General features: G+C 42.3%; 1 protein-coding gene and 1 pseudogene across 2 annotated transcripts in view; one reads left to right on the top strand and one right to left on the bottom strand.

The window, feature by feature from the left end:
- The window catches only part of SEPTIN14 (septin-14), a 72,002-nt gene extending 66,373 nt beyond the window's left edge, over positions 1-5,629 (bottom strand). Inside the window, exons 1-2 of one of the 2 annotated variants that reach the window (XM_071095220.1) lie at positions 5,557-5,629; positions 4,785-4,853 (exon numbers count right to left, since the gene is read on the bottom strand). In XM_071095220.1, the coding sequence (XP_070951321.1) occupies positions 4,785-4,838 (54 nt within the window). In that variant the 5' untranslated portion in view covers positions 4,839-4,853; positions 5,557-5,629. The other variant, XM_071095221.1, reaches the window with a different exon arrangement.
- A 9,574-nt stretch (positions 5,630-15,203) lies between these two features.
- Positions 15,204-16,114, top strand: LOC105463718 (cell division control protein 42 homolog pseudogene; annotated as a pseudogene).
- The last annotated feature ends 1,116 nt before the right edge of the window (positions 16,115-17,230 follow it).

Below are 17,230 nucleotides of genomic sequence, written 5' to 3'. Positions count from 1 at the left end.
GTGAGCCACCGTGCCCAGCCATGTACCACATTTTTAATCCAATCTGCCATTGGTGGATACCTAGGTAGATTCAATGTCTCAGCTATTGTGAATAGAGCTGAGATGAAAACAAGTACAGGCCGGGTGCGGTGGCTCACACCCCTAATCCTAACACTTTAGGAGGCTGAGGCAGGCAGATCACTTGAGGTCAGGAGTTTGAGACCAGCTTGGCCAATATGGTGAAACCCTGTCTCTAGTAAAAATACAAACATTAGCTGGGCGCGGTGGTGCATGTCTGTCATCTCAGCTACTCAAGAGGCTGAGGTACGAGAATCGGTTGAACCAGGGAGGCGAAGTTTGCAGTAAGCCAAGATTGCGCCACTGCACTCCCGCCTGGGCGACAGAGCGAGACTCTGTCTCAAATTTTTAAAAAAGAAAACAGGACGGGTGTGGTGGCTCACACCTGTTAATCCCAGCACTTTGAGAGACTGAGGCAGGCGGATCACCCGAGGTTGGGAGTTTGAGACCAGCCTGACCAACATAGTGAAACCCTGTCTCTAATAAAAATAAAAATTAGCCAGGTGCAGTGGCACATGCCTGTAATCCCAGCTACTTGGGAGGCTGAGGCAGGAGAATCACTTGAACCCAGGAGGCAGAAGCTGCAGTGAGCCAAGATTGAGCCATTGCACTCCAGCCTGGGCAACAAGAGCAAAAACTCTATCTCAAAAAAGAGAAAAGAGAAAAGAAGAGAAGAGAAGTGTGCATGTGTCTTTTTTGTAGAACAAAAAATAATCTGTAGCTCCTCAAAAACTTTTTCTCCTTGAACCCAACTAGACACTCAGTAAAAGATTGATAGAACTCTGAAAAAAAAAAAAATCTCTCTCAAGTTACAGAACTGGGACATGCAACAGCAGCAATGCCGGCAAGAAGCTCCAATCAGAACTTTCTCCTCTACAGAATAAAAAAACCTTCATCTATGGGTGAAGAGCCAAGAAGCACTCTCTTAGGGTGCGGTGAAAGCACATTGCTTCTGAAAGTAGGGAACACAAAAAAAGCTTGAAGCCCTAGAAGATGTAGAGAAATTCACAATGGATTCAGAACCATGTCAGAAGAAGAGAAAGAGAAGGTCATACCCCTGGGGCCCAGAGGCAGAGTGCTTGCCTAAGACTGGCAATCAAATAAAAAAGTATTCTCACGTACCTTCATCACCAGGCTAACTGCTATCAAGATACATATTCTCTGCAAGAGATATTGCAAGAGACATACTCATTCTGAGACATAGCACCAAAGGAAGACTTAAGGTTGAGGGTGAAATCATCATCAGAAAAACATCCTCTGGCAAACCAACCCCTACCCTCAACACAAGGTATCACCAGAGACATTCAAAGCCCATAGGGTAGACCAGGCGCGGTGGCTCATGCCTGTAATCCCAGCACTTTGGGAGGCCGAGGCGGGCAGATCACCTGAGGTTGAGAGTTTGAGACCAGGCTGATCAACATGGAGAAACCCCATCTCTACTAAAAATACAAAATTAGCCGAGCATGGTGGTGCATGCCTATAATCCCAGCTACTCAGGAGGCTGAGGCAGGAGAATCGCTTGAACTCAGGAGGCAGAGGTTGCAGTGAGCCAAGATCGTGCCACTGCACTCTAGCCTGGGCAATAAGAGTGAAACTCCATCCAAAAAAAAAAAAAGCCCATAGGATAGTAAGAATCACACTATAGCAACAAATCTCAAGCCCAGCTTTACTCAGAGAAACACAAACCTCTGTACTAAAGGCCTAGTAAAAGAAAAGGCATGTCAGCTGCAGACATAAAATCTACTTATCTCAGTTTCTATGGTTCTACATAAGATGTCCAATTTTCAGCCCCCAGAATTAGCCGGGGGTGGTGGTGGGCTCCTATAATCCTAGCTACTTGGGAGGCTGAGGCAAGAGAATCGCTTGAACCCAGGAGGCGGATGTTGCAGTGATCAGAGATTGTGCCACTGCACTCTAGCCGGGGCAACAAGAGCGAAACTCCGTCTCAAAAAAAAAAAATTACTGTCAAGACCAATGTCAAGGACATTTTCCCCTATGTTCTCTCCTCAGAGTTTTATGATTTCAGGTCCTACTTTTAGGTCTTTTATCTATTTTGAGTTGGATTTTTGGTATAGTGTAAGATAATGGTCCAAATATCATTCTTTTGCCTGTAGAAATTCTGTTTTCCTGGAACCATTTAGTGAAGAGATGATTTTTTCCTCAGTATGTCCTCTTGGTGCCCTTTTCAAAAATTAGCTAACCATGAGTGTTTGGATTTATTTCTCGGAGCTCTATTGTGTTTCACTGGTCTATGTTTCTGTTTCTATGATGGTGCCATACTATATTGATTACTATAGCTTTGTAATATAATTTTAAATCAGGATGTGTGATGCTCTGTGTTCATTGCAGCATTATTTACAATAGCTAAGATATGGAAACTTAAGTTCTATTATGATCCTAGTCACTCTTTTTTCAACCCCTCCCTTCACTTCTTGTATCCCTCTCTCCCTTCCTCCCTCTCCTTCTCTCATTCTTCGTTTCCAATATAAATGGAACTACCATATGATCCAGCAATCCTACTACTTGGTATATACCCAAAGGAAAAAATATCAGTATATAGAAGAGATCTCTGCATCCCTGTGTTTATTGAACCAGTATTCACCACAGCAAAAATATGGAATCAACCTAAGTGTCCATCAACAGATATATGGATTTAAAAAGTTGTATATATACACATTTAAATACTATTTGGGGCCGGGTGTGGTGGCTCACACCTGTAGTCTCAGCACTTTGGGAGGCTGAGGCAGGTGGATCACCTGAGGTCAGGAGTTTGAAACCAACCTGGCCAACAGGGTGAAACCCCATCTCTACTAAAACTACAAAATTATCCAGGCATGGGGTTGCATGCCTGTAATCCCAGCTACTTGGGAGGTTGATGCAGGAGAATCGCTTTAACCTGGGAGGCGGAGGTTGCAGTGAGCTGAGATCATGCCATTGCACTCCAGCCTGGGCAACAAGAGTGAAACTCCATCTCAAAAAAAACCAAAACAAAACAAAACAGAATTTGGCCACATAAAAAAAGGAAATCCTGTCATTTGCATTAACATGGATGGAACTAGAGGTCGTTATGTTAAGTGAAGTAAGTCAGACACAGAAAGACAAATATGTCACTCATATGCGTCAGCTTAAAAGGTTGATCTCATAGAAGCAGGGTAGAATGATAGCTACCAGAGGCTGGGAAGGGTGTGTGAGTAGTAGGGGGATGAACAGAGGTTGGCTGGTGGGTTCAAACATTCAGTTAGGCAGAAAAAAATAAGTTCTAATGTTCTATAGTAGAGTAGGGAGACTACGGTTTATAACAATGTATTATATAAACAGCTAAAAGAAGGGACTTGAAATGTTCCCAAAACACAGAAATAATAAATATTCGAGGTAATAGACACATGAAGTACCCTGATTTGATTATTATATATTCTATGCATATAACAAAATATTGCCTATACCCCATCAATATGTATTAATATTACATATCATTTAAATGTTTAAAAAAACGGAGCCTTGGAGAGGTGATTAGGTCATACAGCTCCACCCACATGAATAGGACTACTGCATTTATAACAGAAGTTTGAGCGACATTGTTTGCTTCTCCTGCCATGTGAGGACACAGCTAGAAGCCATTTTTGAAGCAGAGAGTAAGCCCTCACCTAACACCAAACCTGCTGGTCCTTTGATCTTGGACTTCCCATCCTCTAAGAACTGTGAGCAATGCATTTCTATTGTTTATAAATTACCAAGTCTAATGTATTTTGTTATAGCTGCCCAAACAGATACTTGCTAAAGGATTTGTTGCTAGTTTTTCTATATTAGATTAATGTTTGACTATTTGGCTTTTGGGATCTCTTCTAATTCTAAAATTTTATGTTTTAGTGTCATGTGAACAAAGGAGTATTAACCATGATTTGATATACAACACAGCCCAAAGATAAAATGGAATGAGCATAGGCCAATGGTTCAGTCTCTGAGAAATTCCTCTCAGAGGATGATTATTTATGAAAAGCAATGACAGGCCGGGTGCAGTGGCCTGTAACCTGTAATCCCAATACTTTGGGAGACTGAGGTGGGTAGATCACCTGAGGTCAGGAGTTTGAGACCAGGCTGGCCAACATGGTGAAACCCTGTCTCTACTAAAAAAATACAAAAGTTAGCCGGGCATGAAGGTGGGTGCCTGTAATCCCAGCTACTTGGGAGGCTGAAGCGGGAGAATTGCTTAAATCCAGAAGGCAGAGGTTGCAGTGAGCTGAGATTGCGCCACTGCACTCCAGCCTAAGCAACAGAGCCAGACTCCATCTAAAAAAAAAAAAAAACTTGCTCTAACCTCACACTCAGTAAAGCAATCAGCAAGCAGTCATCCAACCATTTGCTAAAATAACTTCATTAAAAAATTATTTATTGTCAGTACATACATTCTGCAAATATATCCATCAAAACAGCACTGTTCTTCTCACTTATTGGGAGATTCAGAAGTTTTACTTTGAATTTCTTTGGTGTTAAATAGAAATAGTCTTTTGCACTGCTAATAAGGTCGTCGGACTCAAAAAAGATGTATTAATTATCTAAATCACCATTGATATTTAACTCCAATTAGTATAAAAGCTAATTCATGCCCAAACATAACAAACAAGACTTTATCATCCATGCCTACATCAGTTTACCAAGTCAATATTTTTAAGCTATATAATCTTACTGAAGTACAAAATGCAGAGTTATATTTGAAAGATATACTTAACTGTATCTCCATCAGCAGATATTTGTGTGGGCATATGCATTGTTCTTTCTGCCATGCTACACTAAAAGAGCTGGAAATTAAAAAAAAAAAAATTTTTTTTAATTACTTACAAAAATTACTTAATTTTTAATTACTTAAAAATTTAATCTTACGACATAATTTAGATCAATTAGGGGGCATAATATAGGTATTTTCGCAAGATTTAGTTTTTAGTTAACATTATTAATCTGTTTTAAACTGTGACTGTCTTGCTAGATGGGCTTGTATATGATGAATAGTATGTAATATTCAACTTATAATGTAGAGTAATACATTTGACCATAAGCACATAAAAAGCACCTTAAAGTTAAATTCCCTTTGGAAATCAAGAGGATCAGAGCACTCTTCTTTAAATGACTCTATGGTCATAAGAAAGGAAAGTAGAAAATTTTGCTTTAAAAAATAGTTAAAAAAAAAAAAAAAAAAAGCAAGACATTCATAAGCACTTAACTTTCCAGAGTAGCATACCAGAGGAGGCTTGAGCATTTGAATTTACCCATTGAAGGAGAATTGTGAAAGCAGGCCTTAAAAACTCTAAACAAGTCCTTTAGACACTGAACTAAAATACTGATAATTCTCATTTATAAAGCATCTATTATGCACCCAGCATTGTGCTAAGGGTTTATGTGCTTTATTTACCTCTGTTAGTCCTCATAGTAGATCTGAGATACATGTATTTTCATTGCCATATGCCAGGTGAAAAAAATCAGACTCAGAAAGATTAAGTAACTTACTTTCCCCGGGATTCAGCTGTGCAGCAGACACAGGTTCGAACTGATTCCAAGCTGGTGTCCTTTCTACTGTCCCCAGTTGTGGACCAACTAAACATTCACTGTATTTGTAACAGTTGGGAACAGGGAGGAGAAGTACAAGAGAGCGTGCTGTGCTCATTTCCAAGTAGAACTGCCTGAGAAGGCCATACTACCCTACTTTCGAACACAGCACAAAGATACTAAGAATATGAGGCATGTTTCAAAAGGAAATAGTATATATTTGTAAGGCAAGTATTTGAAATATTTGAGAAGCAAACAGAATCAAAGAATGATTCTGTGCCATAATCTCTTCACTTGCTCTATCCTGAGGATTATTGCACTTTAGTATACAAATGTGTATCGTTTTCCCTAAAATTAAACAATGTTTTCTGATATGGATAGAGTTCTGTTTTGTGGTTTAGTTTAGTCCAGTATGTATGAAGGTTTTTTTTATTTATTTATCAGAAACTTAATGGTGGACATTGTAGTAATTTCCAGCCTTTTTTTTTTTTTTTGAGATGGAGTCTGACTCTGTCGACAGGCTGGAGTGCAGTGGTGCAATCTCGGCTCACTGCAAGCTCTGCCTCCCAGATTTACACCATTCTCCTGCCTCAGCCTCCCTAGTAGCTGTGACTACAGGTGCCTACCACCACACCTGGCTAATTTTTTGTATTTTTAATAGAGACGAGGTTTCACAGTGCTAGCCAGTATAGTCTTGATCTCCTGACCTCGTGATCCACCCACTTCAGCCTCCCAAGGTGCTAGGATCACAGGCATGAGCCACCATGCCTAGCCAGTAATTTCTAGCTTTTAATGGAAATCAGCAACAAACATTGTTGATTTAAGTCAACAATGTTTGGCCAGACACAGTGGCTAACACCTATAATCCCAGCACTTTGGGAGGCCAACGCAGGAGGATCACTTGAGGCCAAGAGTTTGAGACCAGACTGGCCAACATGGCAAAATCCCGTCTCTACTAAAAAACTTAGCCGGGCATAGTGGTGCAGGCCTGTAATCCCAGCTACTCAGGAGGCTGAGGCACAAGAATTGCTTGAACCCAGAAGGTGGAGGTTGCAGTGAATCAAGATCCCACCACTGCATTCCAGCCTGGGTGACAGAACAAGACTCTGACTCAAAAAATAAATAAATAAATAAATAATGTTTATTTAAATCAACAATAAATATTGTTTTTCAAATACTGTAGTATTTCAAGTAAATTACTACAAATTCAATTAATTTGAAGTAAATTACTACTACATTATACAGCGTATCTCTGTATAATGACTGAATTTTTGGCAAATCTGCCAAAAATTATTTGAGAACTAGAGACGCAACTTATCTTGTATTTAAAAGCCTAATTAAGTGTCTTAAACAAATAGGGGTTTATTTCTTTCACATAAGTCTAGAGCAGAAGTTCTCAAAGTATGATCACTGGGCACTGAGGATTCCTGAGACTCTTTGGGGGGACCCATGGGTTCAATTTTTTTCTAATAATATGAGGGTTTTCTGTTTTTGTTTTGGATAGAGCCTCACTCTGTCACCAAGGCTGGAATCCAGTGGCACAGTCGCAACTCACTGCAGCCTCAACCTCCCAAGCTCAAGCGATCCTCCCCACCTCAGCCTCCCAAATAGCTGGGATTGCAGGCATCTGCCATCACACCCTGCTAATTTTTGCATTTTTTTGTAGAGATGGGGTTTTGCCATGTTGCCCAGGCTGATCTCATACTCCTGAACTCAAGTAATTCTTCTGCCTGGCCTCCCAAAGTGCTGGGATTACAGGTGTGAGTAGTATGGCCACTGCACTTAGCCCATACTAGGGTTTAATTTGCCTTTCCACTGTGTTGATATTTACACTGATGGTTCAAAAGCAATGGTGGTTAAAACTACTGCTACCTTCGGCTGGGCACAGTGGCTTACACCTGTAATCCCAACACTTTGGGAGGCCAAGGTGGGTGTATCACCTGAGGTCAGGAGTTCAAGACCAGCCTGGCCAACATGGTGAAACCCCGTCTCTACTAAAAATACAAAAAATGGCTGGGTGTGGTGGTGGGCACCTGTAATCTCAGCTATTTGGGAGGCTGAGGCAGGAGAATTGCTTGAGCCCAGGGGCAGATGTTGCAGTGAGCAGAGATCGCGCCACTGCACTCCAGCCTGGGCAACAAGAGCGAGACACCGTCTCAAAACAAAACAAAAAAACCTGCTACCTTCATCAAAAAAAAGGCTCCAAATTGTATTATTAGTTATTGCACTATTCACCTCACATATTCACAACAACAAAAACCAATGAATACCCATAAAGCATTTATACTGTATAGAAGTATGATGGTTGTCTTGAGGAAAACAAGTTCCGTGATTGATTGAGTTTTGAGAAATAGGAACTCCTTTTTTCATGGAATATTATTAATTTCAAGTGCAATTGACAAACACTGATGATTTAAGCTTGGAGATTTCTAAGACAGATTCTTGAAAATGAATGAAGCATGGTTTGTAACATTAAGTAAAATAACTAAGCCAGGCGAGGTGGATCGTGCAATCCCAGCACTTTGGGAGTCTGAAGCAGGAGAATTGCTTGAGCCCAGGAGTCTGAAACTAGCCTGGTCAGCATAGCGAGACCCGGTCTCTACAGAAGAAAAATTTAAAAATTAGTCAGGCATGGTGGTGCGTGCCTACAGTCCCAGTTACTCGGGAGGCTGAGACAGAAAGATTGCTGGAGCGCCAGAGTTTGAGGCTGCAGTGAGCTATGATTATGCCATTGCACTCCAGCCAGGGCAACAGAGTGAGATCCTGTCTAAAGAAACAAACAAACAAAAAATAATGAATGAAAAGAAAAGATTAGAAAACTAACTGAAAATGTACTTCCTAAATGATAAAATTTACATTTTTGTAAATTTTGTAATAATGAGCTTTACAGCTAAAATTAGAGCTTTTGGAGAGATTCTATCAACCATCATGATCTTGACAGCTTCCCAACATTTAAAAACTTTTCTAAAAACATTGGTGGCAGGCCGGGCGCGGTGGCTCAAGCCTGTAATCCCAGCACTTTGGGAGGCCGAGGCGGGTGGATCACGAGGTCAGGAGATCGAGACTATCCTGGCTAACATAGTGAAACCCCGTCTCTACTAAAAATACAAAAAACTAGCCGGGCGTGGTGGCGGGCGCCTGTAGTCTCAGCTACTTGGGAGGCTGAGGCGGGAGAATGGCGTGAACCCGGGAGGCGGAGCTTGCAGTGAGCCGAGATCACGCCACTGCACTCCAGCATGGGAGACACAGCGAGACTCCGTCTCAAAAAAAAAAAAAAAAAAAAAAAAAAACAAAAAACATTGGTGGCGATATTAACAATGCAAACATTTGATTTTTTTTTTTTTTTTTTTTTTTTTTTTTAGACAGTCTCGCTCTGTTGCCCAGACTGGAGTGTAGTGGCACAATCTCGGCTCACAGAAACCTCCGCCTCCCGGGTTCAAGAGATTCTCCTGTCTCAGCCTCCCAAGTAGCTGGAATTACAGGCGTGTGCCACCACACCTGGCTAATTTTTGTATTTTTAGTAGAAACAAGGTTTTACCATGTTAACCAGGCTGGTCTTGAACTCCTGACCTCAGGTGATCTGCCCACCTCGGCCTCCCAAAGTGCTGGGATTACAGGTGTGAACCACCACGCCCGGCCAACAGTGCACAATTATTAAGTATATTCACCAACCTGTGCAATAGATCTCAAAAAATCCAAATCTTCCCAAACTAAATCTTTATATCCATAAAACAATAGCCACACTTTCTCCCCTATTTCTGGGACTCACAATTGTACTTTCTGTGTCTATGAACTTGACTACTTTAGGTACTTCATACAAATGGGATTCTGTAACATTTGTCCCTTTGTGACTGAATTATTTCACTTAGCATAATGTCTTCAAGGTTCATCTCTGTTGTAACGTGTCAGAATTTCCTTCCTTTTTAGGGCTAAATGATGTTCCACTGTACATACATACCATATATTGCTTATCCATTCATTTATCAGTGGACATTTGGGTTGCTTCCACCTGTTGGCTATTGTGAATAATGCTTCTATGAATATAAATTGTGCAAATATATTTTCTGGACCCTGCTTTCTATTCTTTGGGGCATATACCCTGAGGTGGAATTGTTGAATCGTATGGTAATTCTATGTTTAATGTTGTTGTTGTTGTTGCTGTTGTTGTTGTTTGAGACTAAGCCTCACTCTGTCACCCAGGCTGGAGCGCAATGGCGTGATCTCAGCTCACTGCAACCTCTGCCTCCCGGGTTCAAGCGATTCTCCTGCCTCAGCCTCCAGAGTAGCTGGGATTACAGGCGCACACCACCATGCCTGGCTACATTTTGTATTTTTAGTAGAGATAGGGTTTTGCCATGTTGGTCAGGCTGTTCTCAAACTCCTGATCTCAGGTGATCCACCTGCGTCAGCCTCCCAAAGTGTTCAGATTACAGGCGTGAGCCACCGCGCCCAGCATCTATGTTTAATTTTTAAAGAAAACACAAACACAGCAGTCACACCATGTCACTACATTCCCACCGGTCATGCACAAGGTGCCAACTTCTCCATGCCTTTACCAGCACATGTTACTGTGGTTTTGGATAGCAGTCATCCTAATGGGTATGTGAACCAAAAATATCTGAGACAGGTCTCAATCAATTTAGAAAGTTTAGGCCGGGCATGGTGGCTCATTCCTGTAATCCCAGCACTTTGGGAGGCTGAGGTGGGTGGATTGCCTGAGGTCAGGATTCGAGACCAGCCTAGCTAACATGGTGAAACCCCATCTCTACTAAAAATACAAAAATTAGCCGGGCATGGTGGCAGGTGCCTGTAATCCCAGCTACTCAGAAGGCTGAGGCAGAAGAATTGCTGGAACCCAGGAGATGGAGGTTGCAGTGAGCCAAGATCACGCCCACTACACTCCAGTCTGGGTGACAGAGCAAGGCTCCATCTCCAAAAAAAAAGAAAGTTTATTTTGCCAAAGTTAAGGACACTCCTGTGACACAGCATCAGGAGGTCCTGATGACATGTTCCCAAAGTGGTCAGGGGTACAGTTTGCTTTTATACACTAGGGAGACATAATATACATCAATCAATATGTGTAAGATTTACATTGGTTTGGCTAAGCGTGGTGGCTCATGCCTGTAATCTCAGCACTTTGGGAAGCCGAGGCGGGTGGATCACGAGGTCAGGAGAACGAGACCATCCTGGCTAACACCGTGAAACCCTGTCTCTACTAAAAATACAAAAACAAAAATTAGCTGGGCGTGGTGGCGGGTGCCTGTGGTCCCAGCTACTCTGGAGGTTGAGGCAGGAGAATGGCGTGAACCTGGGAGATGGAGCTTGCAGTGAGCTGAGATGGTGCCACTGCACTCCAGCCTGAGCGACAGAGCAAAACTCCGTCTCAAAAAAAAAAACGAAAAAAAAAGATTTACATTGGTTTGATCTGGAAGGGTGAGACAACTTGAAGTGGTGGGGGGAGAGGAGGTTCAAGGTCTTAAGTAGATTTTTATTTTATTTTATTTTATTTTTTTTTTTTTTTTTTGAGACAGAGTCTCGCTCTGTCGCCCAGGCTGGAGTGCAGTGGCGCCATCTCAGCTCACTGCAAGCTCCGCCTCCCGGGTTCACGCCATTCTCCTGCCTCAGCCTCCCGAGTAGCTGGGACTACAGGCGCTGCCACCACGCCCAGCTAGTTTTTTGTATTTTTAGTAGAGACGGGGTTTCACTGTGTTAGCCAGGATGGTCTCGATCTCCTGACCTCGTGATCCGCCCACCTCGGCCTCCCAAAGTGCTGGGATTACAGGCGTGAGCCACCGCACCCGGCTTAAGTAGATTTTTAAATGTTCTGATTGGCATTTGGTTGAAAGAGTTGTTATTAATAGAAAGGAATGTCTAGGTTACAATAAAGGGTTCTTGAGACCAAGGTTTTATTGTGCAGATGAAGCCTCGAAAGTAGCAGGCTTCAGAGAGAACAGATTGTAAATGTTTCTTATCAGACTTAAAGTCTGTGTTGATGTTAATGCTGGTCAGTTTTTCCTAAATTCCAAAAGGGAAGAGGGTGTAATGAGGCATGTCTGACCTGAACTAGTTTCTCAGGTTAACCTTGGAATGTCCTTGGCTAAGAGGAGGGGTCCGTTCAGATGGTTGGGAAGACTTAGAATTCTTTTTTTGGTTTACAGGTGTGAAGTCCTATATCACTGTGGTTTTCTTGTTTGTTTGTTTGTTTGTTTTGAGACAGGGTCTCACTCTGTCACCCAGGCTGGAGTGCAGTAGCATGATCTCTACCTCCCAGATTCAAGTGATTCTCCCACCTCAGCCTCCCAGATAGCTGGAACTACAGGCATGAGCCACCACACCCAGCTAATTTTTGTATTTTTATTTTTTATTATTTTATTTATTTTATTTTTTTGGATGGAGTCTCACTCTGTCACCCAGGCTGGAGTGCAGTGGTGCAGTCTTGGCTCATTGCAACCTCTGCCTCCCAGGTTCAAATGATTCTCCTGCCTCAGCCTCCTAAGTAGCTGGGACTCCAGACATGCACCACCACGCCCAACTAATTGTTGTGTTTTCTTAGCAGAGATGGGGTTTCACCATGTTGGCCAGGGTGGTCTTGAACTCTTGACTTCAGGTGATCCACCCGCCTTGGCCTCCTAAAGTGCTAGGATTACAGGTGTGAGCCACCGTGCCCAGCCAATTTTTGTATTTTTAGTAGAGACAGGGTTTCACCATGTTGGCCAGGCTGGTCTTGAGCTCCTGACCTCAGGTGATCGCCCTGAGTGCTAGGATTCCAGGTGTGAGCCACTGCACCTGGCCCCTATAAAAGTTTTGAAAAAAGGAGAAAAATTTCAGGACCTGGTGCTGGTGAAAAATTCTTAGACTTGACAACAAAGACAATACATAAAAGAAAAAACTGGTAAATTAAATATCATCAAAATTTAAAAATTAAAATTAAAAAATTAAAAATGCACTGTGAAAATTCTGGGTAAGCGATAAAAAGGCTGCAGACTGGGGGAAAATATTTTCACACCACACATTTAACACTGAATTTGAATCTAGAATACATAAAGACTTTTTTAAAACTCAAAAGCAGTCTGAGGTATAGGATACTGTGTGGGCTACAGTGCTGGGGACCTGGCCACACCATTGAGTCCAGCTGGTGTTACATCACTGCAGCCGTCCAGGAGGACATGAGGGGGATGTCAGTGGGGTTCCAGGAATGTGGAGATGCAGGAGCTTTTGGGCCCCAGGGCAGGATGCAGTCCGGCAGGTGCTTGCTCTGAAAATGGTGTCCTTGGAGGTTGGACACAGTGGCCCACGCCTGTAATCCCAGCACTTTGGGAGGCCAAGGCGGGTGATCACTTGAGGTCAGGAGTTCAAGACCAGCCTGTCCAACATGGTGAAACTCTGTCTCTACTGGAAAAAAAAAAAAAAAAAAATTACAAAATTAGCCAGGCATGGTGGCAGAAGCCTGTAATCCCAGCTACTCAAGAGGCTCAGGCAGGAGAATCACTTAAACCAAGTAGGTGGAGATTGCAGTGAGCCGAGATTCTACCACTGCACTTCAGCCTGGGTGACAGAGTGAGACTCTGTCTCAAAAAAAACAAACAAAACACTGTTCAGTAGTTTTGGGTTTTTTGGGGGAGCATTGAGGGGTTTGAGACAAGTCTTACTGGGATTATAGGCACAGGCCACCATGCCCAGCTAATTTTTATATTTTTAGTAGTGACAGGGGGATCTCATCATGTTGGCCAGGCTGGTTTCAAACTCCGGAGCTAAGGAATCCTCCCACCTTAGCCTCCCATAATGCTGAAATTACAGGCATGAGCCACCGCACGTGGCCTCTGTTTAGTACTTTTAGTTAACATGCAGTTACTATATAACCCAGAAATTACATTCCTAGCTATCTATTTAACGTAAACGAAAGCATATGTCTACAAAAACACTTACATAAGAATGTTAATAGCACCTTTATCAAAATAACCTAAAACTATAAACAACATGTCCAACAAGAGGGCGATAAACAATCTGCGATGTATTTATTCAAAGAAGACTAGCTAGCAGTGGAGGAGTTTGTTTATATATGAAACAGAGTGGATGAATCTCAAAGTCAAGATACTGAGTAGAAAAAGCCAGACACAAAATTATCTGTACTATTTGATTTCATTCATGTGAAACTTCAGAAAAGGCAAAGCTATTCCAGGGCAAGAGGAATTTGAACAGTATAGCATTAGGAGATATACCTAATGTAAATGACGAGTTAATGGGTGCAGCACACCAACATGGCACAGGTATACATATGTAACAAACCTGCACGTTGTGCACATGTACCCTAGAACTTAAAGTGTAATAAAAAAAATAAAATAAATAAAAAAAAAGATGAGAAGGCTGACTTGAAAGGGGCCTGAAGAAACTTTCTGGATTTAAATGTTGGTAAAAGCTCATTAAAATCCCTGCATTTTCCTGTGTACATTATATGTTGATTTTAAAAATAATGTTACACAAAGATAAAGCATATGTTGCCTGACACATTACTTCTCAGAAACCCAACAGGGCTTTTTGTAATCTGTTTCTTTTTCTTTTTTTGAGATGGAGTTTCATGCTTTTTGCCCAGACTGGAGTGCAGTGGCATGATCTCGGCTCACTGCAACCTCCACCTCCTGGGTTCAAGCAATTCTCCTGCCTTAACCTCTCAGGTAGCTGGGATTACAGGCATGTGCCACTATGCCCGGCTAATTCTGTATTTTTAGTAGAGATAGGGTTTCACCATGTTGGCCAGGCTGGTCTTGAACTCCTGACCTCAGGTGATCTGCCCACCTCGGCCTCCCAAAGTGCTGGATTACAGGTGTGAGCCACTGCGCCCAGCCTAAGTCTGTTTCTTTTCTTCCCTTTTCTTCCTTTTTTGAGACAGGGTCTCGCTCTGTCACCCAGGCTACAGTGCAATGGCATGAGCATGGCTCACACTGCAGCCTCAACCTCCCAGGCTCAAGCAATCCTCCCAACTTAGCCTCCCAAGTAGCTGGGACTACAGGTGCACACCACCATGCCTGGCTAATTTTTGTATTTTCTATAGAGATGAGGGTCTCACTACATTGCCCAGGCTGGTCTCAAACTCCTGGTCTCAAGCAGTCCTCCCACCTCAGCCTCCCAAAATGCTGGGATGACAGGTTTGAACCACTGCACCTAGCCTGTTTGCCTTTTGAGGAATGGCCACACTGTTTTTCAGAGCAGCCACAACCCCCACCAGCAATGTATGTGTTCCAGTTTCACCACCTTGCCAAAACTTATATTCTGTTTTTGGTTTTTCAGTAGCCATCCTAGTAAGTATAAAGTGGTAACTTTGCATTTTATTTCCCATTTGTATATTTTCTTTGGAAAAATGTCTATTCAAGTCCTTCATCCATTTTAGTTATTTCTCCTTTTTGCTGTTGATTTGTAGGAGTTATTTATGTATTTTGGATATCATACCTTTATCACATATACAATTTGAAAATATTTTCACCCATTCTGTAAGTTGTCTTTTCACTTTCTTGATATTCTTGATATTGTCCTTCGATATGCCACTGCCACACAGTTTTGATTACTGTAGCTTTGTAGAAAGCTTTGAAACTGGGGAGTGCTGCCGATGCCCCAGTGGAGAAGCTGAGGTCAACATCAGATTTGAAATATTTAAAGTGGATACAAAACTATTTCAGCAATGCAGACAATTAAGTATGTTGTTGTGGGCGATGGTGCTGTTAGTAAAACATGTCTCCTGATATCCTACACAACAAATAAATTTCCATCGGAATATGTACCAACTGTTTTTGACAATTATGCAGTCAGTTATGATTGGTGGAGACCCATATACTTTTGGGCTTTTTGATACTGCAGAGCAAGAGCATTATGACAGATTACTACTACTGAGTTATCCACAGACAGATGTATATCTAGTCTGTTTTTCAGTGGTCTCTCCACCTTCATTTGAAAATGCGAAAGAAAAGTGGGTGCCTGAGATAACTCACCACTGTCCAAAGCCTCCTTTCTTGCTTGCTGGGACCCAAACTAATCTCAGAGATGACCCCTCTACTATTGAGAAACTTTCCAAGAACAAACAGAAGCCTGTCACTCCAGAGACTGCTGAAAAGCTGGTCCGTGACCTGAAGGCTGTAAGGTATGTGGAGTGTTCCGCACTCACACAGAAAGGCCTAAAGAATGTATTTGACAAAGCAATATTGGCTGCCCTGGAGCCTCCAGAATTGAAGAAGAGCCGCAGGTGTGTGCTGCTATGAACATCTCTCCAGAGCCCTTTCTGCACAACTAGTGTCGGCATCATACTAAAAGCAGTGTTTAAATCAAACTAAAGATTAAAAATTAAAATTCATTTTTGGAATAATGACAAATGCCCTGCACCTACCCACATGCACTCATGTGAGACAAGGCCCATAGGCATGGCCCTTCCCCCTCCCAGGACTAGTTAATTTTGAGTTATTGTGTATTGTCAGAAAAGTGATTAGTACTAGTTTTTGTTTTGTTTCAAAAATTTTTTTTGTTGTTGTTTAAAAGCAAGGCATGGGCCGAGCGCAGTGGCTTACGCCTGTAATCCTAGCACTTTGGGAGGCTGAAGTGGGCAGATCATGAGGTCAAGAGGTCGAGACCATCCTGGCTAACACGGTGAAACCCTGTCTCTAGTAAAAATATAAAAAATTAGCTGGGCATGGTGGCACGTGCCTGTAGTCCCAGCTAATTGGGAGGCTGAGGTAGGAGACTCACTTGAACCCGGGAGGGGGAGGTTGCAGTGAGCCGAGGTTGCACCATTGCACTCCAGCCTGGGTGACAGGGCAAGACTCTATTTCACACACACACAAAAGAAGCAAGGCATGCTTGTGGATGACTTTGTAATAAACTAACTGCAGTTGTTGAAGCTGCTCCCTGGTTCCACTCTGGAGAGTAATCTGGGACATCTTAGTGTTGTTTTTTTTTCTCCTCTTCTTTGGGGGCAGTGTGTGTAGGGTTTGTTTTTCAGTACTGTTTTTTTAATTCATTAACCAGTGGATAGCCCTTAAAGGGAGGAGGACAGAATGATTCCACATTCCACTTCCTAGATCTAGTTGAGAAACCATGCTCCTCATCCGGTGCTCTTAGGAAGGAGTATAGGAAATGCCTCATTTAGTAACATGCTCCTTTTTGAAAGTTGCCTTTTCTCTCCACCCTAGAGTAGATTCAGTATTTGATGAAACTCATGAAAGTGGGTGGAGCCTGTCTTGCCCCTTCTCTTTTCTAGGATGCACTGTAGGTGACTGTGACTTTCAAGGACATTTGTTTGCCATTTGCTGATTTTTGGGGGAAGTTAATTTCTAACCTCTTTCACTGGTAAATGAAGAAAAGTATTGCACCTTTGAAATACACCAAATGAATCAAATGAATTGAGTTTGTAATGAAAATTTTTTTTCCCTGTCAGTCATTGTCTTATATGCTTAGCATAGATTTGCAACTCAGTAGTATATGGTGTTCCTAGAATGCAGCTGAAGAACTGGTATGTAGAGGAAATACGAGGGGTGGGTGGTGCTATAAGACAGACATCTGTGGAATGATTCACATCCTCTCAAGTTAGGAGGACGGAGGCCTGCTTCATTAAGAAGCTGGAGGTAGGGTGGGGATGTGGAGAACACTTAACAAC

This window comes from Macaca nemestrina, chromosome 4 (assembly GCF_043159975.1).
Source record: "Macaca nemestrina isolate mMacNem1 chromosome 4, mMacNem.hap1, whole genome shotgun sequence".
NCBI lineage: Eukaryota > Metazoa > Chordata > Mammalia > Primates > Cercopithecidae > Macaca > Macaca nemestrina.
Note: the sequence above shows the minus strand (reverse complement) of the source record. Positions and strands in the feature narration are given on the sequence as shown.